This window comes from Pseudorasbora parva, chromosome 20 (assembly GCF_024679245.1).
Source record: "Pseudorasbora parva isolate DD20220531a chromosome 20, ASM2467924v1, whole genome shotgun sequence".
Lineage (NCBI taxonomy): Eukaryota > Metazoa > Chordata > Actinopteri > Cypriniformes > Gobionidae > Pseudorasbora > Pseudorasbora parva.
In genome coordinates this window covers 2,994,642-3,020,521 of record NC_090191.1, presented here as the reverse complement: position 1 = coordinate 3,020,521, position 25,880 = coordinate 2,994,642, and the positions used below count along the sequence as shown (strand labels likewise).

The 25,880-nt window shown below is 39.2% G+C and overlaps 1 protein-coding gene across 3 annotated transcripts in view; it reads right to left on the bottom strand.

Moving 5' to 3' along the window:
* The window catches only part of LOC137049223 (zinc finger protein 585A-like), a 47,520-nt gene extending 22,866 nt beyond the window's left edge, over positions 1 to 24,654 (bottom strand). The window contains exons 1-2 of one of the 3 annotated variants that reach the window (XR_010899569.1): positions 20,080 to 24,653; positions 18,768 to 19,001 (exon numbers count right to left, since the gene is read on the bottom strand). Coding sequence is in view for 2 of the 3 variants with exons in the window: in XM_067427698.1 (XP_067283799.1) it covers positions 20,231 to 21,533 (1,303 nt within the window). In the remaining variant the exon portion in view is untranslated. Of the gene's footprint in view, positions 1 to 2,073; positions 2,246 to 18,767; positions 19,002 to 20,079 lie in introns of those variants that run through there. The other 2 variants (XM_067427698.1, XM_067427697.1) reach the window with 2 other exon arrangements.
* Positions 24,655 to 25,880: the final 1,226 nt, after the last annotated feature.

The following is a 25,880-nucleotide window of genomic DNA, read 5'->3' as shown; positions in this document are numbered from 1 at the left end:
TAAATAAGCTCACATGTACTGTGGAGTAACGTTACGTGTATGAAAGCAGTTAGTCTTTCGGCTAGGATGGGAATATGCTGTTCATGTAAATACAGTCATTGTAACAAGGATCTTTTATTGATTCACCATTGTGACAACAGAATTCACCACTGTGACAACTCAAACCTACTATAACTATAATGATGATAACGACAATCTCTATTTTCTGTTTCCACCTCTCAGACTACGTAAACCCACACAGAGCCAGGGCTGCAGCGCCTATGTTTGCCTGTCGTTGCGTCATATGACGCGTTCTCTGGGAAAAGGCGGGTTTTTGGAGCGTAGCTTAGAACAGGCACTTTTTTTCTTCATTTCTGCCCATGGGTGTTGTAAAACATATGTATTCTTATGTATGTCTTTTTAAATTTACATTTTCATACAATATTCTGTATAAATTAAACTATAAAATTAAATTTTAAAGCAGCACTTGGCTACTTTTGCTCTCGGGGTCCCCCTACAGTTTGGAAAAAATAATGTCCTCCACTACTGTCGTAAGAGCTGTCCTCCTACAACAGGGGATGCCATCGCGCATGCATTTGTTGACATGACACCCTGATAGCCCTGAACTAGTGATGCGCGGGTCGTCTCATAACCCACGGACCCCGTATGTCTATTTAATGGTCGCGGGTGCGGGGCGGGTTGTAAAAATATATACAGTGGTGTGGTGCGGGCCAAATAACTTCATAAAAGCGTCCCGCGGGTCGGTGCAGCACTAACAGTTCCCCTGAACACTGCAGGAGGAGTTCAGAGTTCTTCTGGCGTCGCGTGTGAAATGTCTTCATCCCAGGTAACGTTACAGTCAGTGGCATATGTTTCAGCATGTCATATGAATATCATTTCATGGGTTTTATTTTTTTCAAACGCCAAATAATCACGATGCTCACGTTTACAAGCCAGCGTCATTATAGTAGTCTATTGGTTAGCGTTTTCCAGAATCTATATGATACTTCAGTTTAATGTTTGAGTGGTCGGTAATCACCATAACAAGCAGGACAGCATCGGTCGGGCACGCCTCCTTCAGCTCACGCCGACGAGCAAACGCTGGTCACATGTTGATCCTCGTCCTGCCTTTAATCACATCACTTTCTCGTTTCCTCTTATTGCTTTCCTCCAACAAAACCTTTTCTTTCTTATGTGTCTCTGCTGCTTCGGACATGACTATATTATCCGATGAGCAAAGTTGGGCTCGCACGTCTGAATGTAAGGAAGTGTGGGTGTTGGTGGAAGTGACGTATATGCCGTAAAGCAGTCGAATTTTGTAGTTCTTTTTGTTCTCGGGTTACTACCCGAAACCCGAAGTTTAAAAGTATGATTAAAAACGATACAGACCCCATCAGGCTATGGCAGACGTGTCATTCAACCTATTGTAAGTAGATTTATCATCACAAGAGTCTTAAAAAATATATTATGAAGGTTGAAAAGTTACCTAGTGCTGCTTTAAGGAAACAACAAGCGGACTTGTTAACCTCCCACAGATCACCGATGAACAAAAAGGAAAATTAATATAAAATATTAAAATAACAAAAGAAGAAAATCAATCAGCAATCAAGAGAATGAAATGGGGAAAGTCTCCAGGCGCCGACGGTTTTCCCACAGAATGGTATAAAGCAATGAATGGATTGAAATTGTCTATAAGATTTATGTTACGGAAAAGATATCTTTCTCCCTCAAAGTTAAAAAAGGAACATTTTAGAAAATTTTGACTAAATAGACTGAATATGTAAAACCAATTAGATCTGATTTAATTTGACTGTATTTGTGCTTTGTGTAGACCTGCCCTCTTTTGAGGTGATGTTTTAATTACCTGTAGTGGTGCGTATCCCGGTTCTGTTTTGTTTTGTTAATGTTCTCAACTGGAATAAGTATTGGTCAGGAAAAGAAAATCTCAGAAAGGCACTATGGACAAACTCATCTAAAATATCTGAATCCACCCCCTACCTATGTACTTGAACAGAAGTTGTAATTAATCTATGTGATGGGAAATTGCCTTTCCAAATAAAACGATAATAAAAAAATAATAAAAAATAAACCAACCTGTTTGCTCTTCAATTTCTTCGTGTTTGACTCTCAATGTTTCTTCAATCTTCACGTCTTCACTCTCCTCTTTAATAAACGCCATCTTTGTTTGTTCCTCAGTTTCTTCATGTTTCACTCTCAATGTTTCTTCAATCTTCACGTCTTCACTCTCCTCTTTAATAAACGCCATCTTTGAGATAAGAATAATCACAGAAATAAAAAACACACCCAAACTAAATCAGTAGTTCAGTCACTGGTAAGAGAGTCAGTCAGAGTGAGAGTTAATGGCCTTAAATGACCAGGGGTGTGTTTCCTAAAAGAGTTGTTAGCCAACTGTGGTCACAAGTTCGGTCGCTATCCCTAAACCAGTTCCATCAAACATTCGCAAACAGCATCGCAAACTTGTGTGGTTGGGACGACAGCTCTTAACCCGTGATTAGAAGCAGAGCTTCTTGTTTGCATGACATGTGGATTTAATAAACCCTCATCTTGAGCAAAATAAGCAAACTGGCATTACAACAATCTATATCTTTTATTTTGAATACATACGAATGTCATTTACGTTTTTTAAGTTTGTCAAGAGATTTAAAGCTTCTTTTTTGAAAAGTGTGCATGTTCGGACGTGCTCGAGTACGTAAGAACGAGCCTATTTGAAAACGGAAAGAAAGCAAAATAACTGAGAAAAATAAGAATTAGTGCCATGTCCATATTTTATAGCAAAAAAACTAGCCAATAATTTGATCGCAGAATAATTCATTAAAAGCAGTTATTACTCTACGACCTCTGTGATATCATTAGCCAACTTGGTTGAATGACTACATACGCAGAAAAAAAAGGAAAAATGTATAATACTTTTTGCGGCAATACGGTTTTGGGAAACAGTCGTGACTAGCTAATTGATTTCCTCAACTATGCAACATACTATGGTAGTTAAGCAGTGAGTAATGTCGTTGGACGGAAAACAAACTCAAGACAAAAACAAACTCTCTAAATATTGCAAATTATTAAAAGAACAATTTATATAGTAGGTTCATATTTAGACATTTTCTGTGGATTACATTTAATAGATTACACTTCTGTGAGAACATTAGCAGTTGCTTTACAGAAGTTTTCATTACTTGTGTTTGCTGTTCTTGTAACATTTACACATTTAACTTTATTACATTTAATTTGGCTAACTTTAGGCATATAAGACCATATTTAACAACAGAGACAGCAAAACTATTTATGCACTCGATGATTTTTGCTCATGCTTTACTATCTGGTCACAAGCAAACACAACAACTTTAAAATCAATCGACTCTCTTTACAAACAGACACTCAAAATATTTCTAATAATTACCATCATTACTAAACATTTTGCTAATGTTTGCTTGATTTTTTAAGATTTTAAATGTGTTTGCACAGCCCCCTTTATGCCAGTTTATAATGCAGAAAGAAAGAAAGAAAATAATGTCAGAACAACGAGAGCAATTACTAGAGGAGACTGTGTTGAACAGTTTAGATGGACAACATTTGGGCGATCAGTCTTTTCAGTTAAAGCCATTCATTACTGGAATACTCTACTAACTCAATTAACGGATAGTACAAATTACTCAACATTTAAATAGACACTAAAGGAATGGCTAAAAGCTAATCAAACTATAAGCAGTCATGTGTAAATTATATAATTTTTAATGTTTCTGCTATTATTATCTCTAGGAGTGCTACTGTGTCCGTGATTTGGCACTATACTGCTTTGATACCAATTCTTTGTGTTTGATAAATGATTTATTATTTGTGGATAATAGTGAATTTTGTATTTAACTGTTACATGTGATAATTTACTCTCCATGTTTATGATAAACTGATTTATGATATAGAGAAATGAGATGCATCTTTTGTCAAGTTCAATAATCAAACATTCATTTAACTGTTCTTGTTGAAACTATAACATTGCCAGAACAGTTTTTATTGATTTAAACACTTTAAAAGCTTAAAACACAAACCTTTCTTCAGCAGAATCACAACAGATGCAGGAGCGCGGCGCAGACTTATGACGTCACATCTCCACTACAAAATAAAAGTCCTGATCACATGCTCAAGTCACAGATGAGTGTAGAGACTAGGGATGGCTCGATACCACAATTTTGGCTTCGGTACGATACCACAATCTAATACCGAAGTACCGATATTAAATCGATACCACACGGTCTGATATTAGCGCGGGTATATTGCACGAGAATGAGTACAATTATGCAAGTTGAGTTTATAAAGTGTGAAATTACCACAAATGTTTATTAGTAAATTAATCAGCAAAGCTTATCACATCAAATCAGTCATTTGAAAACTTTCTTGTGAGAAATAATTTCAGCAAAAATCTCTCAAAATTAGCAAATTGCTTCTGGTTTCAAAAGACATCGCACTACACTTAAGCAACCTGCATAATCCTATTCAACATTTCACGCTCGTCTCGAGATGGATAACAGAAATCATTTGAACACGCAAGAGATTTTATAGCATTTCGTAATAAGTTACAGGAGATATGAGCTCATAACAACGACACACACACACACACACACACACACACACGCCTGTCACTTAGAGCTCGCACATTACAAATTAAGTTTCCTTAAACAGTCAAATACACAGAATTATGTACAAATGTCCGTCTTTAGTGAGTGTTCACATAAACACAGTCGGTTGTGTCCAACGCGAATGTAAATAGTGCAATAGTACGCGTGCACATATTATGATATAAATGTCATTGGTTGAAACGAAAGCTGGAGATGTTGTGATATTCAATCTTATGTGACAGGTGCTTCATGGCTAGGTTTGATGGTTCTTCATCAGTTTTATAAGCAAAGTAATTACAAATTTTCCTTCTACTTCTACTTTATTAATTCGTTTTGGGCATCTTGAGTGAGATTCAACTGCTTTATCCATTTTGTTCGTCTGTTGTTGTCACATTTGCCGGTTCTTTCGGCTCAGTTTGGGTAGCGCGCTGCCATCTAGCGGTGAACTTCGGAAAAGCAGCATATACCGAAATGTGTAAAATCATGATATCGTACCGTTTTAAATAAAATATATACCATTTTTTTCCAGTACCTGTATACCGCGCATCCCTAGTAGAGACATTCACATACATACAAACAATGCAACACATATCAGTCGAATCCTTCAATACATTGACAGATTTGCACAATTGTCCCGTTTTCCGTGCCCTTCTCCGTCTTCCTTGGTAGATGCAAAACAAACTCAGATCTGAGGGAAGGTAAAAGATCTTCAATTTATAAAGAAAGAGGTGGGGATATATAGGAAAAGAAAAGAGGCATATTATGAATTCAACCAATGAGAGAAAGATTACATTACATCTCATGATATGAGAATGTGATGCACATGATACCTATGAAATATTTTTGTAAATGTGTTAACTTCATCAAAACTTAATGTTACCCTTTCATTGTTATTTATGTTTAATTTCCAATGGTTCCAGTCGGGAGTTCCTACCAATTGTTGTAGGTGGGGCCTTAATGAGTGGCGCACCTTAGGATGCGTTATCGCTTCCCCTTTAGGCGTTCGCGCTCAGTCTGACTGTGAATGCAGACGGGGAGGTGCAGTAACTTTCACTCTCTCGTGCATCTATCTCCTATACTGTTTCTGTAACTTCATTATAGTGTACATTGTGTTCATTTGAATATATTATGATGTTCATTCTATTCGCAAATTCTCTTAGAAAGTGGCACATTTAAATCGTGGTATGTTGAGTGCTTCATTCGCACGTGTGCTTTTCTATGCAGGAGTGAGAGAGTAGGCCTTCCAGTGTGTGTGTGTGTGTGTGTGTTTTCTAATTTTGCTCCAACCTATTTTTCTCTAAAGGTATGTTTGTGCACTTAACAATTATATAGTTTATGTTTAAATGTGATTGTAGCAGTCTTAAGAAATAATACTTGGTTAACATCAAGGACCATATGGTCCAGTGTTATTTAAGAATTGCATCAGTACAGTCTTATTCACACATTTTTATATTTTCATGATGTTTACATGGAGTGTTGCAATTAAGTACTCTGAGTATCACTTTATTTGAAATTACTGTTTTATTTGATTGCCTACATGTATATGTGCAATGTAGTTCATACACCGCCTTTAAGCGTTCGCGCTGAGTCTGACTGAATGCAGACGGGGAGGAGTGAGAGAGTAGGCCTTCCAGTGTGTGTGTGTTTTCTAATTTTGCTCCAACCTATTTTTCTCTAAAGGGAAATAAATGTACATCCTTCAACTCATCCATGTTTGGCTGTCCTTCTGTCCTGAGGGTACCACTTGATATCTGCTACACTGCATTTGGGATTTTACTTAGTTGTCTCTTAAGCCTAGTCGGGTCACTGCTCTTTTCACACTGCATGACTATCTGGGGTATCATTCAGTCACTGCTGTGTTCACACTGCACGATGGATCCGCGACAGAGGGTTTCACACTGCATGACTGAACAAGAGGAACAAACTCTGACTGAACTAGTGATGTCCGGTGCGCGAACGAATCGTTCTTTTTAACCGGATCATTAAGATCATAAAGCTGACGCTGTCTTACTGTATTATATTAAAGTTTGGAAACATAATGGATTGTAAAACGGTCAAATTAAACATTTATTTTTTATCAATATTGCATATTTTCAGAAACAGCTTTTTTCTTATTTAATTTCTAAGTCGACACACATTTTAAAATGTAATCAAAACAGTAGGCTCCATATCAGACTGTTCAGCTTCCAATAGTTCGCAGCTCAGCACACACACACACACACTGATACAGTGGTTCTCGAGTCAGGACCGGGTTGCGGGTCGATCTGTCGGATCACCAGTACAGAATCGGGAACCGTTTCTGTCTGACACGTTCGATCTTTCGGACATATTCGATTCTGAGAACCGGTGAGCGGAGATACTGAGCATGCGTGATAGCGTCGTCCGAACTGAACTGTTTCTCTCGGATTGGGACAGCTGATGCTGATAATATGAGCACGAGTGAACTGTGGATTTGTGTAAGTTTATGTAATGTCAATGTAAGTTTATTTAATCTGTTAACGTCATTACGTAAAAACGTAAAAGCACCGGTGATCCAGTTTTTTTAACCGGCTCATTGAAACGAACTGTCCGAAAGAACCGGTTCGCGGAAAAGAACCGAACTTACCATCACTAGTTGAAATAGAAAAGAATCGCCGACAACTCTCTCTCCGACGCACACAGGGCCGTCGCTAGTGGGTGAAAAGTGGTGACGATTATAGGCCCCCCACTGCTCAAGGGGCCCCACAAAATCCAGAACTTATGGTTCAGTCCGGTTTAGTATTTATTAATTAAATCAGTCAGTGACGAACATTAGATCATTTGACCGAATGAAATTGTAAGTCCCACCCCAGCTCGTGAACAGAACCAATCGGAGTTGAGGCGGCAGCTGAAGTTAAAGATGAACTTGTTTAAAGAACAGGAGAAAATGTCGGAGAAAAAAAACATAAATCAGGGTAAAAGAAACGCCTTGAAAAGAACGAGAGGGAGGCCAGGAGAGTTACTGTATCCCAGTAAATCAAGACATTGTTTAAAACAGGTTAACTTAGTGTATTGCTATTTCGCTGTCAGATTTACTTTTGTGGGAAAACTATACCGCCTGCCGCGGCACGCACCGCCGCCAAATTGATCGAATGATTACGTGGTCAAAATCCCCTTCTTTTTACGGTATTGTAAATAGAGTTTGTATAATGAACAGAAAATGTTTCCGCAACGCATGTCACAAGCATTATCCTCCTGCCGGCTGTTGATGAATTTTATTACAGTCAAGAAAAGACGAATACAACAGACAGCTCTTATATGGATACATTCATTAGCTTTATTTAACAATATATTACACAGTTACTAGTATCTATATATAATAAGACAAGTAATTCTTACAAAAAAGACAAAAGTATTTACATGTGACTGCATTCTTGACAATTTATGTTTACTTTTTGACCCTACTCGAGATTGACATGAGATTGAGTGTTTCACCCCCCCTTTAATAAACATTTACAAATTAGTTGAATAACTGCACATTTGCTACACTAGAATAGTATATTGAAAGTATTAAAAGTTACATATCTCATTGAATCTATAAATGTTCTCACAGAGCAGTTTGCAAGGGACCACAGATACTTGGGTGCATGTTTTGCATTCGTCAGAAAAAGTATTTTTGATCAAATACCTGGGAAGATTGTTCTAAATCTGTTAGAAGTGGGCTTGACTTGTCAATGTCTCCACTAACATTTCCATCATCATCAATCACAGTCACATCATTTACAGACTCCAAAATAATATAAATCGATTTGAACTGTGGAAACATTAAGAAATCATTATGAATATAACAAATAAAAACAATACAAATAGAACCTACAGTCTCAGCTGTTTTGCACTACTCGATGTGTAAGGGCAACAATGGCAATGGTATTTTCCAGCCACATTTCATACAGTTTGACAGTGGCATCTTTGCAAACTCCACAGAATCAAATGGTAATGGTTCAATGGAAAGCTGCTCTTGTAGTGGAACAACATAGAGCATGTTCTTTCCATTGTTTGACACTGACTTCAGGGGCCGAGTTGAGCTTCCATCAGAATCAGTGGGAATTAAATTCAACTTACGCCTCCCACCACCACCTGAGAGTAAAATCAGAGGAGGATCAAACTTAAAAGCCAGATTTGTAAAACATCCAGCCCCCTGAAGAGTTTTTAGTTTAGGAAATTCCTCCTCAAGCAGAGTGACAATCTTAAACAAGCAACACCACATTCATCATTCAAGTCATGGAAAAAATATAACTTGCCTCATTACTTAATATTTACTCATGTTATGTTTGAAAATACCTCACTTTGTTTAAAAGTGTCCAGAAAACACTTAGCAGCCTTTTCCCAAGCCCAGCATGTACAAGTTCTACCTCTTCATCTCCTTTTGGAGTATACAGGGTTGGTTCGGAGAGCACATATATTTGAAAATCTGTCTTTTTCACATTGACAGGTTTGGCCAATGAGAAACATTTTTTTCCCTGATCATTTTCAGCCCTAAACATACTTGGGAATTGCCTACTGTGAGAGTGTCATTACAATCTTTTAAAATATTTTAATAATGCTTTTGCTAAATGTTTATATGGTAAATTAATACAATTACCTTTGCATTGCCTGTCTCACCCTATTCTCTGGTTCTGGCCGAGTGGGCAAAAGAGTAATGGCACTTGGCCCACTCAATTGCACATTTTCTCTTGAAGTATTAGCCCTCCTTAATGAATCAGAGCCACCTGAGGAAGATGGAGCCAGGCCCCTGGCTAACACATCAATAAGAGCTCTTGCAGCTGACTCAACTTCTCACGATAAAGGCTGTAAAATAAAAACTACATGGCTCATGTTAAATCAACAATTATGTGTTATAAATTATATTTGCTTTAGTCACCTAATAAGTAATGCTGAGTTTACATTAAAAAAGTTAGGCAAAGAAAGCTTCTGCCATTATTGTCGCTTCCCACTGTTAACCATTTAGTCTAATAAAAGAAACAATTTCAATGTGTTTATTTTTTATATGACTGCTTGCTTAAGTTCTTCTTAAAATTAAATTAAAATGCTTTTGTTATTATAGATGTGCCTACAATTACATTTGGACATGTCCAGAACAACTTTTTATGAATTAATTTAAATTGAAGCAAAGATTGTCCATGTAAATATAGCTAATGACAGGAACACAGTACAATGCTGATGCCATATCATGCCGTTGTCACTGTATTTGATTACTTTACTCATGTTTCAGCTGATGAAACCGTAAAAATATCTAACTGTATATACCATTGATTATTCACTGTTAGATCTGTGTTCGTTGTAAAAAATTAAATGTAACGCGGTATCCAGATTTATCATATAACATGACCATTGGAAAAGCCTATTGTTTAGTATAATTAGTGGAATACACTAAGTTAACATCAGCAAATTGCATGCTTCGTTAACAACAATGTTCTCATGTGTTTTCAGTCACAATAAAATAGTCAAAAACAATTCACATCACTTTTTACGTGCATCCCGATCTTCGTTCGCCATGCTGGATGAGGCTTCTTCTTCTTTTTTTGAGTGAGGATGAAGCTTCATTCAAAAGGTTTGCAATGCTGTGTTCCTTGAGTGCAGCACACTTAGTGGCTTATGATTGGTTGAATGGTAAACTCAAATCTGATTGGCTAAAGAGTACGACCGACCTGGGTGAGAGTGCAACGCTGCCAGGGAAGTCTCATACCAAACGCGAATAGAGCGTCTGGGTCGAATGATTTCCATGTTAAGTCAATGGAAAGGCGCGTTGACGCGCATCTGGAGGTCCTGCAGCGTGATAGATGCGATTCTGCCTCATTCGCGCGAATTGAGCGTCTTCCACGATCCGCGCGAGTGGTGCTTTTTGTGCATTCACGCGTTTGAAGCGAATTTGCGTCTACGCCCGAGTTGAAAAATTTGAACGTTGGTGTCAATTTGCGCCGCATTAACCAATGAGGAGCCTGCTTGCTGCTGCCAAGTGGTAAAGTGATGTGATAAACCCTGCATATAATTAAAAAAATACTGCTATTTTGTCACTAAATGTAGTTGTTTAAAGCTATGTGGTTTACCTATAAAGACAGTGCCTATTTAAAAAGAACACTCTTGCGTTTTTGGAGTTGTGAGATCCAGACGATCATCGGTTAAACATGACATATAGTTCGTCTTGTGTACATCTAATGGGCGATCTTTGGTCCAATTAATTATTGTTGCCTACCAAATCATTTTGACTGAGGGCAAAGTGAAGTTTCATAACTTTATATTTTATTTAAATATACATGCAGTGAAGATAATCCAGGTAGTGCGTTGGCTGAACCACATGTGTGGCTGTTAATGCTTAATATATTTCACCTGGAGCGCCTTTAACGCGCGTCTATTTCGCTTCAAATGCTCGATTTTTACGCACGACCAATTAGCTGCGGACGCGCGAATGGATTCAAAATGTTCACGCGTCAAACTAGACGCGATTTTGACACTCAATTCGCGTTTGGTGTGAACGCAGCGTCAAAATAGACACACACAAATCAAAGACAATTCACACTTGAGTAACGATTTGCATATTCACATTCAAGGCCAAATCCGTAAATATTAAACACTCAAAAGTTTTTTTTTGCACAACTGTAGATCTACGAATTGTGTTTTGCATTTGTGAAATGCATTTTATGAATATATATATTTTTTTTTGCGCACGCGAATCACTTTTTGTGAATGTATATATTATTTTCATGCACGTGAATTGTTTTTTGTGCATGTGAATTTGGTTTTGTGCATGTTAAATTAGCTATGCGTGTGTGCTTTGTGTTTTTTGCGTGAATTATTAAAGAGTCTATTCTGCTTCCATAGTCATCTGTTAAGATTTTAATTTATAGCATATTTTTGCACAACCTGATTTTTTACCTACATATGAGGACAAATATTCATTTCATCACCTTTCAGGATACACAGAAGACACACAAACACAATGATGTCTAAATCATACCTACATATCAGGAGCATGGTGAAGAGAGAGTGCTAAACTAATCTCCTAATAAAACAGTGTTACCTGGTTTGAGATGGGCATTGTCCAGGTCTACCGTGGAGGGGGATTGAGCTCTACCCACATGTGCTTTCTGGGAGCCTATAATGAAGCATTTTAATAATTAATTATTCAAGTCTTTATCTGAATAATAAGAACATGCCAATGGTTTATTGTACTACTTTGCAAGGCTATGTTAATTCTCTTAACATTGCATCCCTGTATCTTTACTATAAATGTGATATTCTTATGACTTAAGCTTAAAAGTTAGACAAAGTTTAGCAGAGGCCAAGACTTTAGTCAAGTGAGTTACTATACGTTTTCTTATACCCTGTTTGGCTTTTTTCTTTGAAGATACTTTTGCTCCCTCATCTTGAGGTCCCTCATCTTGATGTTTGCCGATATTTATATATACCTCGTCCACAATCCCTCTCCATACACCGGCGAAGCTCTCAAGGCATTTAAAAGCACCGAAGCCTACCGCTACTTCACCTCAGGATGGGTTAATGATGCCAATGTTTTCTTCCACAATGCCTACCTCAAAGTGGCTGAGTTCATCAAGACCGGAGTACTACCAGAGTTGCTGGGGAAATGGTATACAGCCCCACGCCATACTCTCACAGACACTGCAACCACTGAACGGCCACCTGAAATGGGATGCTACTGTGGTAAACCTCGTGACACAGATGACATCACCTGCACATCTGGACAGTGTAGGCGCAAACACTTTCACAAGTCTTGCCTTAAATTGAACAGGGTACCGAAGACATGGAAATGTGTGGAGTGCAGAAGGACAAGTGTAGTATTGCCTTAGTTTCACCCCTTATTTACTTCTGTCCTTTCAACATAAGCTCTTATTATTACAGAATAAATCATATTTTACTGTTACTGAAGTATAAAAAAAAGTGTCTTATCTTCTACGACTGAAGTTTTAACATGCTTATCTTCATTAAATGTTTGTTTACAATGTGGTTTATAATGCCTTCTTTGTGTTCTTCAATTACTTGTTACATTCAGTTAAGTTACTATATGTGAGCAGAATAGTGCACAGTGGAAAAGCACATACCTAATTGGTTTATAATGTATGTTTTTTTATGACTTTATTATAAATGATTGTTAAAAATGAGCAGAATAAGACCAATGCATTTTACTGCCACCGTTTTGTTTATTGTAAAAAGCTACAGATTATTTAAATTTATATTATATATATACAGACAGACTATAAGAACAGACAACATACTACAAAAACAAGCAATATGAACTTATGTTATACTGGGAACACAATGTTACATAGTCTCTATTCTGAGGGCACAACAGATGGGCAAATGTTATACAAAGCACAGCAGACTTTGACCATCTTGTCAAGAGATGTATGATCTCCAGGAGTTGTAGTCTGGCAAAGAGAGATGGGTATTGTGCTTTTTTGGATTGTGTACTTGTTCCTTACGAGACCAATGACGCCTTCCACAAGGATCTGAACAGCTGCTAGTTCACTTGGATGCAGTTGTTGTTTCCCTTTAGTGAAGGCAGGTAATTTGAGATGAGCACTGTACAAGCCCACAGCATCTCCTATGGCAAGACCACATTATCAGGTGACAGATTTTCCAGGTAGCCACAGCTTTCAGTCAGGTGCTTATCACTTGTTCGCAAAATATAATAATCATGATTACCGATTGTGTTAAAATGCATTTTACACAATTATATTTACCTTGTTGATCTATTATTATTCCATCCGACCCTTTACCCTGGAGTTCGGGCAGCTTGCCTTTTTCCATGGCAAGAAGCAGTTTACTGATTTTTGCAAGCTGTAGAGTGCTCTCAGGGAGGCGGTAGAACTCCCGATGTACTCGGATGTCATGGCCAAGGAAGTTGGCCCGTTGATCCATCTTTTTTTCTTTTAGATTTAAAACTTTGGACAATGTAGCCACTTGCTTACGTAGCTTCGTTGAGCAAAGGGCATCTGAATGCTTTGCTCCATTGGCTTGTGCAAACTGGCGGATGCAGTCTGCACCACGGTAATGAGTCAGAGCACCTGGCAGAGCAAACAAATGCTTGTTTTCATCAGGAACTTGACACTTGTCTCTGATCTTTACAAGGAGATCCATGGCTACAACTCTCGTTCCACCACATTAGTCAGGTCCGAATCTTCAAGATTGTGTAACCCTGTAGGCATTTTTGAGGAAAAGTTGTTATACCACATTTTTAGAAAGTTCAATGTCTCCTGAATAAGGATCCACCGTATAACATTTAAATAAGGGTCCCGTTTTCTTGTAATTGTTATCGAGACAATAGGTCCATTAATCACAGCTGAAACACTACAGGTGGATGGGGTAACATTTTTAAGTTTTAGATCACCATAAAACTTTTCCAGTTTTTTTTACTTACATGGAGACAAACATTTTTTGTATTACAAGTTTTCTGAAATGTAATGAGGCATTATCTATTTAAATGTGCTAATTTGCATAATCTAAACTTTTATATCGGAATTGAAATCCACAGACTCGAATAGAAAAAGTGTAGTGAAATGAACAATTGTGCTTTGTATTGTTGTGTATTTTCTTTGCACTGATCTGAAGGAATACAAGTTAAGGAAGCAAAATAACACAAAATCTCAATTGACAACTGCATTAAAAAACAACAACTGGGTTTTTGGTATGCATTATGCAGGGGTTAATAGTGCATTCGCATCGCCAATGTCACATGATTTCAGCAATTTGGCAGTTTGACACGCGATCCGAATCATCGATTGATTCACTGATTCACAACCGTTTTAATCTTTGAGGATTGAACACAAATGTGGAAGAGAAGACAATGCTGAATAAAGTTGTAGTTTTTGTTATTTTTGGACTAAAATGTATTTTGGATGCTTCAAGAGATTCTAATCAACCCACTGATGTCACATATGGACTACTGTGATGATGTTTTCATTAGCTTTCTGGACATGGACAGTATAGTGTGCATACACTTGAATACGCTCTCAGACTAAATATAAAATATCTTAAACTGTGTGTGAAGATGAACGGAGGTCTTACGGGTGTGGAACGACATTAGGGAGAGGAGTTAATGACAGACATTTCATTTTTGGGTGAACTAACCCTTTAACTACCTACTGGATAAGACAAAGAACAGCCCTGTAGAAGATCTTGTGCCACTGCTTGCTGCTTGCTTCTGAAGAATTTCAAGCAGTCACAGAAGCCTACATTAAAGCCAACAACAACCCAAGCTAATGTTTTGGTGAAGCTACATGAAGATGGTTTCGATAGTCCAGCAAATGTTGCGCTATTTTATGTGGTATCACCACATCAACTATGCTCAATAGGGGACCATCTACCTGATCAATACTTCCACAGCCTGTGAAGAAGGAGTTTGAGGCTGGAAACTTTGTAGTGAAGCGCTCTTTACATCACTTCAACTAAGTGGATCCCAATCATAGTCAGGGGTGGCTAGGCTGTATTGGAAATAAGGGAGGAGGAATTGTTTGTATCACAAAGACAAAGTCTTTCAACTTCCGATCCCATCTTGCCCAAGGCACAAAAGTTGTCTTTGACTTTTGTCTGGATACAGAGGATGACTACATCCACAATGAAACCACAAAAGGCAGAATGAAACGGGACACAATAGATGAAGATGCTTTGCTTGCAGTATTGCAGAGATTTGGTCTCTTTTCAGCTAACCTGCCCCAGACACTGCAAAACATTGCAAACATTGCAAACAACGACTTTGCCACCCAGGATATTGAAGATGAGCTGTTGACAGCTAGCCTGGTTAAAACCAGACCATTCTCAGTAGTAACTGAGTTATGGTCTGGGAAAGCTTCATAGATAAATCATTTCCAACGGACGATGACGAATCCAGAGCAACAGAGAAACATCTGAGATGGTAATTCTCTGTTTGTGATTTCGAGGAAGATGTAGCGGTGGCTTCTGATGACTTTTGCCATTGTTGTAAAAAAATATGACAAATGCTGGTTTCCACCACCACTACATCAACTTTTTTGCAAAATTTGGAAAACCTAATAGCATCTCAGACCAACTGAAACATCTCGGATTGACGGTCGAACAGAAAACATCAAGCTCTGATCATATCAGCGCCCATTGAAAGGCATTTGTATCGGTTTTAACGAAAAGGAAAAGTTTAAATCGCTTAAAACAGACCCGATAGCTGATTCGAACGAGTGACGTTCCACGGTGGCATCCATCTTTGTAATGTACAAAATCTGCTTCACCATCGCTGTGCTGTCGTCATCATGAAAAGCAACGTTTCTGATTGGTCTGCGATTTCCACAGATTATAAATGGCCTTGAATGGGCTCTTTGCCAGACTACTTCCAGAGCAAATCAAAATTTGTCGGAAGTTGTCTGGGTTTTCCCAGGCTAGTTGACAGCTACACAGAAAGGGCAAAGTCAACTGGATACATTTGTAGAGGACAGGATGTTGCCATCTGGGGGGAGAAGAGTCACTTTCAGGGATAAACTGAAAAAGAACAAGTATTTCACTTTTGCTTCCTTGTTTGAAGTTCAACAGTCAGACCCAATCACTGGGAAGGCAAAAACTGTCAAGGCAGACAGACAGTGCCTCATTGCTGCATATGAGGCAGGACGCCCAGTCAAACTCAAAAGCATTATGATGCATGAACTAATCCATGCACTGCATCTTGCAAATGCAGAAAGTCCAATGATACTTGTATGAACAAATAACTTTTGGAATATCTGTTATCACAGTATTGTTACTTGATATTGTTGAAATTTCAGAGTTCCAGCAGCCATTTAAACATTAAAAACTGTCCCTTTCAAGTTAATGTTGTTTTCTCATTGTTTGCATATTTAAATATTCTGAGAATGCAGAGTTTAGTTCTATTGATTAATGTTTTAACTGCAATAAATGCATTAAAACGTTTTGTTTTGTTTTTGGCAGCCATTTTGTTTTTATTGTTTGTGCCAAAACAGTAATGTTTACAACTTGTTATACGGCAGAAATGGATTCAGCACCTAAAAATCATATAGAAACAACAGTTGAAGTACTTTTCCTCAAAAATGCCTACTGCATTTTATCCAGGGCTATTTTATCTATTTTGGGACTCGACTAATCCCAAAGATGCTCTATTGGGTTGAGATCTGGTGACTGTGGGGGCCATTTTAGTACAATGAACTCATAGTCATGTTCAAGAAACCAATTTGAAGTGATTTGAGCTTTGTGACATGGTGCATTATCCTGCTGGAAGTAGACATCAGAGGATGGGTACATGGTGGTCATAAAGGGATGGATATGGTCAGAAACAATACTCAGGTAGGTTGTGGCATTTAAACAATGCCCAGTTGGCACTAAGGGGCCTAAAGTGTGCCAAGAAAAAATCCCCCACACCATTACACCCCCACCACCAGCCTGCACAGTGGTAACAAGGCATGATGGATCCATGTTCTCATTCTGTTTACACCAAATTCTGACTCTACCATCTGAATGTCTCAACAGAAATCGAGACTCATCAGACCAGGCAACATTTTTCCAGTCTTCAACTGTCCAATTTTGGTGACTTGCGCATATTGTAACCTCTTTTTCCTATTTGTAGTGGAGATGAGTGGTACCAAGTGGGGTCTTCTGCTGTTGTATCCCATCTACCTCAAAGTTGTGCGTGTTGTGGCTTCGCAAATGCTTTGCTGCATACCTCGGTTGTAACAAGTGGTTATTTCAGTCAAAGTTGCTCTTCTATCAGCTTGAATCAGTCGGCCCATTCTCCTCTGACCTCGAGCATCAACAAGGCATTTTTGTCCACAGGACTACCGCATACTGGATGTTTTTCCCTTTTCACACCATTCTTTGTAAACCCTAGAAATGGTTTTGCGTGTAAATCCCAGTAACTGAGCAGATTGTGAAATACTCAGACCGCTGCTTGTCTGCTAGATGCCTGCAAACTATGGAATGGATTTCCTGAACGGAGGCGCAACTCAATGAGACACAAAGTTATTTGACACGGTCCCGCTCAGGAAATCCATTCCACAGTTTGCAGCAAGATAGTACTGAGCAGCATTGTGGCTAGCCAAACACCGCCAGAGCAAGACGATGTTTGCAAAACCGTAATTCAGAGAGGTGGAAGCTCCCTCGCGTCATACAACACACCGAAAATAATGGGGGGGGGAAAAACAACAACAAAAAAACTCCCTTTTATCGTAAGCTACCTGGAGAGGAAAACAAAGCAAGTATCACAAGTAACCTAGTAAAGGCTTTTTAATTATTTCCTTAACCTTTACATCTGACTGAGTGCCTTGGACCTGCCCTTTTTGTCATTAGACTTTTCCCTTTCCAAAGCGCACCTATTACCACCTACTTAACTCCACCACAGAGCCGGGTTGAACCTGTTGTAGTTCAATGATGCACTTACCTTTTGAGTTGAGCTTTGCTTTGACAAAACTACAGAATGTCTTTATGGTCAAGTGCTAGTCCTAAGAAACTATTTCCAGCTCAGGACCAGCTCAAACCAGCTCAGGAACAAATTAAACCATCTCAGGACTGGCTAAAACCAGCTAAGGACTAGCTGAGGACCAGCTTAAACCAGCTCAGGAACAAATTAAACCAGCTCAGGACCAGCTTAAAACAGATCAAACCAGCTCAGGAACAACTTAAGCCTAACTTGTGTGAACTTAAAACAGCCAGGTATCCCAGAACGCATCTCACACTAACCAAATATAGTTTAATGAGTTTTTCAGGTGAAAAAGTAGTTTTTTAAAGCTCAAATCTGTGCTTTATTGATAAAGATAGCACCTGTTTGAACACTTAATCTGAAGTTTTTTGGAGTTGTGAGATCCAGTTGATCATTGGGCGCTCAGCACTCATGTATTTCACTGAAAACAGCCTTTCCTTGTCCTTCTGACGTTTGCCGCTGGATCTGATGGCTCTGTAGTGGTTAAACTTGATATACTGTATTATTTGTCTTGTGTAGACCTAACGGGTGATCTTTCATTTTATTGCAGTTAAGATAATCAGAGTACATATTTACATATTGCCTGAACCACATATTAACAGGTTGAGTTTTAAATTTAATTTTGTTTTAAATTTACATCCAATGAAAATAATCAAGATATGCTTTGCCTGGACCACATTTGTGTGGCTATAAATGTTTAAGATTCTTAAAATGAAAACGAAGAGGCAGAGAAGTGTTTTAAAACATATTTTGTTTTATTGATGTCTAAAATATACACAGATAATCGCGAATATCCAGAGTGAGCTGAGTGATGCTATCAAGAATGCTGTTCGATTTGCAGAATTACTGGACTGTGTCCTCCGGTCCTCTTATAGGTCTGGAGGTATTGACTCTGCAGAAAGTTGGTGACTTCTGCGCACTGTGACCCTCATGCGCTGATCCCACTCTGTGACTCTTCATTTATACACCTGTAGCCATGGAAGGGATTGAAAACCTGAATTTAAACATATTTTGTTTTATTGTTGTCTAAAATATACACACAGATAATCGCGAGTATAATATCCTCTAATAGGTCTAGAGCTATTGACTCTGCAGAAAGTTGGTGACCAAATCTTCTGAAGTCTTCTGAAGAGACACAATAGCTTATGATGAATATATTTAACACGACGCACATACTGTAGTAAACACAGACATTCAAATGATTGCATGACGCGCAAAAACAACCTGATAGGGAGTAAATGCAGAAATAAAATTCTTTGAAGAGCTAGACATTTACAGTTTGAGAGTGGTTTGTCATTTTGACGAGCTTTCTTGCAATTAGAACTGTGAGTAGTGATGGGAGTCGACTCCAAAAAACCTGGAATCAACACCCCTATCTGTGACGGATTGCACTGATCGTCTGAAGTGCAAGCGCTGCCGAAACGGCACTCCTCCAAGTCAAAGCGCAAACACATTTAAAGTGGCACTCCTTAGTGAAAGCGCAAACATAATTTAAATCACCAGATCACATTTAGTTTTAATAGCATTATTATTCAAGGCAATTTGGATGGTTCATTCTTGCATACTGCATTAATAGCGGGAGAGGAATCATACAACAACTGAATCATAATGTTGAATATAATGTATGATAATACAATGGGGGAATTTTCGTGGGTCCTGATCATAATACCGTACACAAATAATAATATAATAATAATAATAAAAACGTTTAAAAAAAATCTTTATTTTCGAGTTACATATCGTATCTTGAGTTTAATATAGAGATACATATTGAATCGTGAAAGAAGTGCATCGTTACACCCCTAAAATATAGTGCATCTGTGTGTACCAGTTTCAGATTGTAGTGGTAGCTCCTCTTTTAGCGATAAAGTCCTTCTCAACTTCACCTACGCCTTTCATCATAGTTGTTTTCACTCTGCATGTGAGATGCGAATGGGCTAAAGATAAAATCATCTTCTAGGCTTTGGTTATTATTGCGGGAAGACAAATTCTTAAAGAGGGGAAAAAAATGCACCAGTATGTTGTGAGCGTGGTAATTGCCCTTACCTATTGTGAAGCTCTTTCCACACTGTTGGCAGGTTTAAAGCTTCTCTTAATTATGAATTATCATATGTCCCTCAAAGCTTAAATCATATGTTCTCTCCAGTGTGAACCCTTTTGTGGTCTTCAAGATATTTTTTTCGAGTGAAACTCTTGCCACACTGTTGGCAGGTGTAAGGCTTCTCTCCAGTGTGAACTTTCATGTGGGCTTTAAGACTCCCTTTTAGAGTGAAACTCTTCCCACACTGTTGGCAGGTGTAAGGCTTCTCTCCAGTGTGAACTCTCATGTGGGTTTTAAGATGCCCCTTTTCAGTGAAACTCTTCCCACACTGTTGGCAGCTGTATGGCTTCTCTCCAGTGTGAATTCTCATGTGGGCTTCAAGATGTTCTTTTCGAGTGAAACTCTTGCCACACTGTTGGCAGGTGAAAGGCTTCTCTCCAGTGTGAACTCTCATGTGGACTTTAAGACTCCCTTTTAGAGTGAAATTCTTCCCACACTGTTGGCAGGTAAATGGCTTCTCTCCAGTGTGAACTCTCATGTGGGCTTCAAGATGTTCCTTTCGAGTGAGACTCTTGCCACACTGTTGGGAGGTGTATGGCTTCTCTCTAGTGTGAATACTCACGTGGGTTTTAAGTTGCCCTATTAGAGTGAAACTTTTTCCACACTCTTGGCAGGTGTAAGGCTTCTCTCCGGTGTGGATTCTTATGTGGGCTTTAAGATGCCCTTTATTAGTGAAACTCTTTTCACACTGTGGACAGGTGTAACGCTTCTCTCCAGTGTGAATTCTCATGTGTTGCTCAAAGGTTCCTTTTTGAGTGAAACTCTTTCCACACTGTTGGCAGGTGTAACGCTTCTCTCCAGTGTGAATTCTCATGTGTATCTCAAAGGTTCCTTTATGAGTGAAACTCTTTTCACACTGTGGGCAGGTGTAAGGCTTCTCTCCAGTGTGAACTCTTGTGTGTCCTTCAAGATGGTCTTTTCGAGTGTAACTCTTTCCACACTGCTGGCAGGTGAATGGCTTCTCTCCGGTATGGATTCTTATGTGGAGTTTAAGACGCCCTTTATTAGCAAAACTTTTTCCACACTGTTGGCAGATGAATGGCTTCTCTCCGGTATGGATTCTTATGTGGAGTTTAAGACGCCCTTTATTAGCAAAACTTTTTCCACACTGTTGGCAGGTGTAAGGCTTCTCTCCAGTATGGATTTTTATGTGGGCTTTAAGATGCCCTTTATGAGTGAAAGTCTTTCCACACTGTGGACAGGTGAACGGCTTCTCTCCAGTGTGAATTTTCCTGTGGACTTTAAGGTGTTGTTTTCCAACAGTGATTTTTTGTGCGGAAATTTTTTCAGTCTGTGAGCAACTGAAAGATTTTTCTCCAGTTATGAAATCATGATGTTGCCCATACATATCTTTCTCTTCCATTTCATTTAGTTCTTGACTCTCCACTTTCAGTGTCATCAGATCTAAAAGAGACAAAAACAAGTTAGCCCCAGTTTAATGGCACAAAACAACAGAAATCAAGACATTAAAACATTTTAATGTCTTGATTTCAAAACCAAAAACATGTTTGCCGGATCCTATACCCACTAAGTTACAGAAAAAAGGGGTTACATTTAATCTCATAACTTCTTTTCCAAACTCTTTTTTTGTCATCATGTTTGGATTCTGTGTTCAGGACACTTCCACATGTGTTACTGAAGTGGCTTGGAATGTGAGTAATGAACTTAGAAGGGTCCAGCTGTGGTTTGGGCGTTCCCGTCATGAAACAAGAACGCCTATTGGGCGTTCCTGGTAGCGTCTCATTGACCAATCGCAGTTTGAGAGTTTCTCAAGGGACCAGGGCTCTAAATTAACTTTTTTGATCACTGGCCAATGTGGCTGATAACTTCCTAAAGTTACCAGCCAATCATGATCTCCACTAGCCAATTTTTTTCACTGTGAAAATAAGAGAAATTATGAGTGCCAGTGAATGCATTTGATCATTTTATTAACATTGTTGGCATGAAAAACACAAAGTAGGCAGAAGCAGACAGTATTGGAGTATTTTTACTTTATTCTCAAGTAAATTTTTAAGTACTTTATTAGTGTTTTTATTTAGAAAACTTTTACTTCACTACATTCCAAAAAATATTACATTAATGTTTGTAAATAATATTTGTTTATTTAATGTATAAGCAGTATTATTTATTTTGTTTGGGAACCTCCTTCGAAGGCTTGTGCTTTATAGTGAGAGTTAAAGGGTCATGAAACCCCCCTGCTGCAGCGGTGTTTTATCACACCTTCGATTTGAAAAGGCTTGTTAAAAGGGGAGTGGTCGGCTGTGAAAAGGTGGGATGGTATTGTGTGGAAAGAGGGAATGGTTTGCATAAAAAGAGGAGTCTCAGTAGGTGCATTAAGATTAGCGATACCAATAGCAGCAGTTACAGCGGTTCTGAGACATGTTCTTGGTTCACGTTGGCATAGTTTAGGCTATAACAGAGAGATTAAATGGTAAATGGACTGCATTTATATAGCGCTTTTATCCAAAGCGCTTTACATTTTGCCTCACATTAACCCATTCATACACCGACGGCGATGTCAGCCATGTAAGGTGCCATCCAGCTCGTCGGGAGCAGCTGGGGTTAGGTGTCTTGCTCATGGACACTTCGACACTTGGTCAGGTGGAAACGGGGATTGAACCACCAACCTTAGATTAAATGAGGGATGAGTAGCCTACAGCGAATGAGAGAGCTATGAGTCGCGTGCAGCAGAGATCGCAAATCATTCAGCTCTTCAAACCAGCATAATTCAGTGAGAAATGAAAATAAATGTTATTCTGCATGACGAAATATTTTGCAAACGTGACAAAACTATATTTGTCCAAATATGCACGCTGTTTGGCAAGATGAACAACGCGCTGACGTGATAAGAGAACGTGAACCACCCAACATGCGATGCGGTCTACAGTCTATGGATGCGACAGAGATTTGTAATTCTAGATTGGGGTAAAAGCGAAGGGGTTTGAGGCTAGTCTCGACCACGCATCTGAAGCACAGAGCGACGCGCGCTGGGTTGCCGTGACGATCCGCGCGGTCACTCGGCAGCTAAATCTATATCTGTCCAAATATGCAGCACACTGTTTCACTAAGAGCCCGAACACATGCGGTTTAGCGAATGGCTGTGACCACAAATAAAACAGAGAGGACGTGGCTTTTGTTCATTAGCCTACAGATTACAGATTGGTTATTTTACACTCCTGACATAAATTAGATTCGGCGTGCAATTGCTCAAGTTAATTTTACTTTACCGAGCCTTTGTAGCAAAGGCTTCCACAGACGACGCCGGTTACAGCTCGCTCGGCGCCCTTTACGTTATTTCGTATCAGCACAACGCCTAGCTTTCCTCCGTGACTTTTCCGCACGCTGCTTCCAAAACTTCCCCACCATATCTCTACAATAATGATGGAAGACGAGCCTGACAGAAGTGACTGTCTCATGCATATTAACTAAATTATCTTGTAAGTATACTACAGCGCAGGGATTGGACTGAATGAGCTTTATGTCTAGAATATGTATCGAGAATCGCTCGGAGCGGTCGACGTCAGCATGTGCCCAGCAGCCCACTAAGCTTTTCAAACCGGAAGACAGAAATTGCTCTGAAAAATGCAAAAATAACTATTTTCACATATGAATACCATTAATGAGTAACCTTAGTGTTTTTAATGATGTGCAGCCTATACATATCTGTTTACATCTTAAAACAAGTGTTTTGGGGTTTCATGACCCTTTAATTATAATAGTCCATAATTGTTGTAGTGTTTCAATTTGCTGTTAAATATAGTTTACACATTTCTCTAAAGAAAGATTTAGAAAAATGTCTGACTGAAACTTTTTCTTCTTTTAATGTTTGTGATTGCAGTGTTATTTCTTTTTCAGTTTGCGGCCGTTACGAACCAATCAAAAACTTGAAAAGGTTGGAGATCCAAATGCAGCTTTTTTTAGAGGCAATCCAAACAAGCAAACAAGGCAGGGGACACAGACAAAATGGTAATCCAAGAACAGGCAAGAAATCAAAAAATCCAGAGGCAAGAGCAAGGGAAACGCTCAGAGATGCAGTGCAACAACATACAAAACCTTGCAGTGAATGACAGGGCGAGCATCCTAGATATAAGCAGAGGTAATGGGGTAAATGAGACACAGGTGTAAACAATGAGTACTGATGGGTCCAGGCAAAGGATTATGTGTAATATAGTAATTGATTGAATGCCAGGAGGGCCCTCTGGTGGTAATCACGGGCACTCTCAATGGTGAATCATGACATAGCCCCCCTCTCTGGACTCGGGTCAGGAGACGGAGTCCTCTCTAGACTCGGGACAGGAGACAAAGTCCTTTCTGGACTCGGGACAAAGTCTTCTCTGGACTCGGTAAAGGAGACGGAGTCATCTCTGGACTCGGGACAGGAGATTGAGTCCTCTCTGGACTCAAGGCAAGAGACAGTCCTCTCTGGATTCTGGACTGGGGACAAAGTCCTCTCTAGACTCCGGACAGGGGTTGGAGCCTTCACCAGACTCTGGACAGGGGCTGGAGACAATGTACAGTGAGGAAAATAAGTATTTGAGCAGCCTGCTATTTTGCAAGTTCTCCCACTTAGAATTAATGGAGGGGTCTGAAATTGTCATCGTAGGTGCATGTCCACTGTTAGAGACATAATCTAAAAAAAAACTCCAGAAATCACAATGTAGGATTTTTTTACTATTTATTTGTGTAATACAACTGCAAATAAGTATTTGAACACCTGAGAAAATCAATGCTAATATTTGGTACAGTAGCCTTTGTTTGCAATTACAGAGGTCAAATGTTTCCTGTAGTTTTTGACCAGGATTGCACACTGCAAGAGGGATTTTGGCCCACTCCTCCACACAGATCTTCCCTAGATCCGTTTCTGGCCTGCCACTGAGAAACACGGAGTTTGAGCTCCCTCCAAAAATTCTCTATTGGGTTTAGGTCTAGAGACTGGCTAGGCCACGCCAGAACCTTGATATTCTACTTACAGAGCAACTCCTTGGTGATCCTGGCTGTGTGCTTTGGGTCATTGTCATGTTGGAAGACCCAGCCTCGACCCATCTTCAATGCTCTAACTGAGGGAAGGAGGTTGTTCCCCAAAATCTCGCAATACATGGCCCCTGTCATCCTCTCCTTAATAAAGTGCAATCGCCCTGTCCCATGTGCAGAACATTTTTCATGATGCTACCACCACCATGCTTCACAGTAGGGATGGTGTTCTTAGGATGGTACTCATCATGCTTGGCAATTTCCCGGTAGCCCTTTCCAGCCTTGTGGAGGTGTACAATTTTGCCTCTAGTGTCTTTGGACAGCTCTTTGGTCTTGGCCATGTTAGTAGTTGGATTCTTACTGATTGTATGGGGTGGACGGGTGTCTTTATGCAGCTAACGACCTCAAACAGGTGCATCTAATTAAGGATAATAAATGAAGTGGAGGTGGAAATTTTGAAGGCAGACTAACAGGTCTTTGAGGGTCAGAATTCTAGTTGACAGACAGGTGTTCAAATAGTTTGCAGCTGTATTATACAAGTAAATAGTTTAAAAATCATATATTGTGATTTCTGGATTTTTTTAGATTATGTCTCTCACAGTGGACATGCACCTATGATGACAATTTCAGACCCCTCCATGATTTCCAAGTGGTAGAACTTGCAAAATAGCAGGGTGTATTATTACTATTATTTTCCTCACTGCATATGCTGCCCAAACAAACCACATTGCCGTGGGCACAATGGTCAGCGCTGTACACTCCAAAGACTCCATCT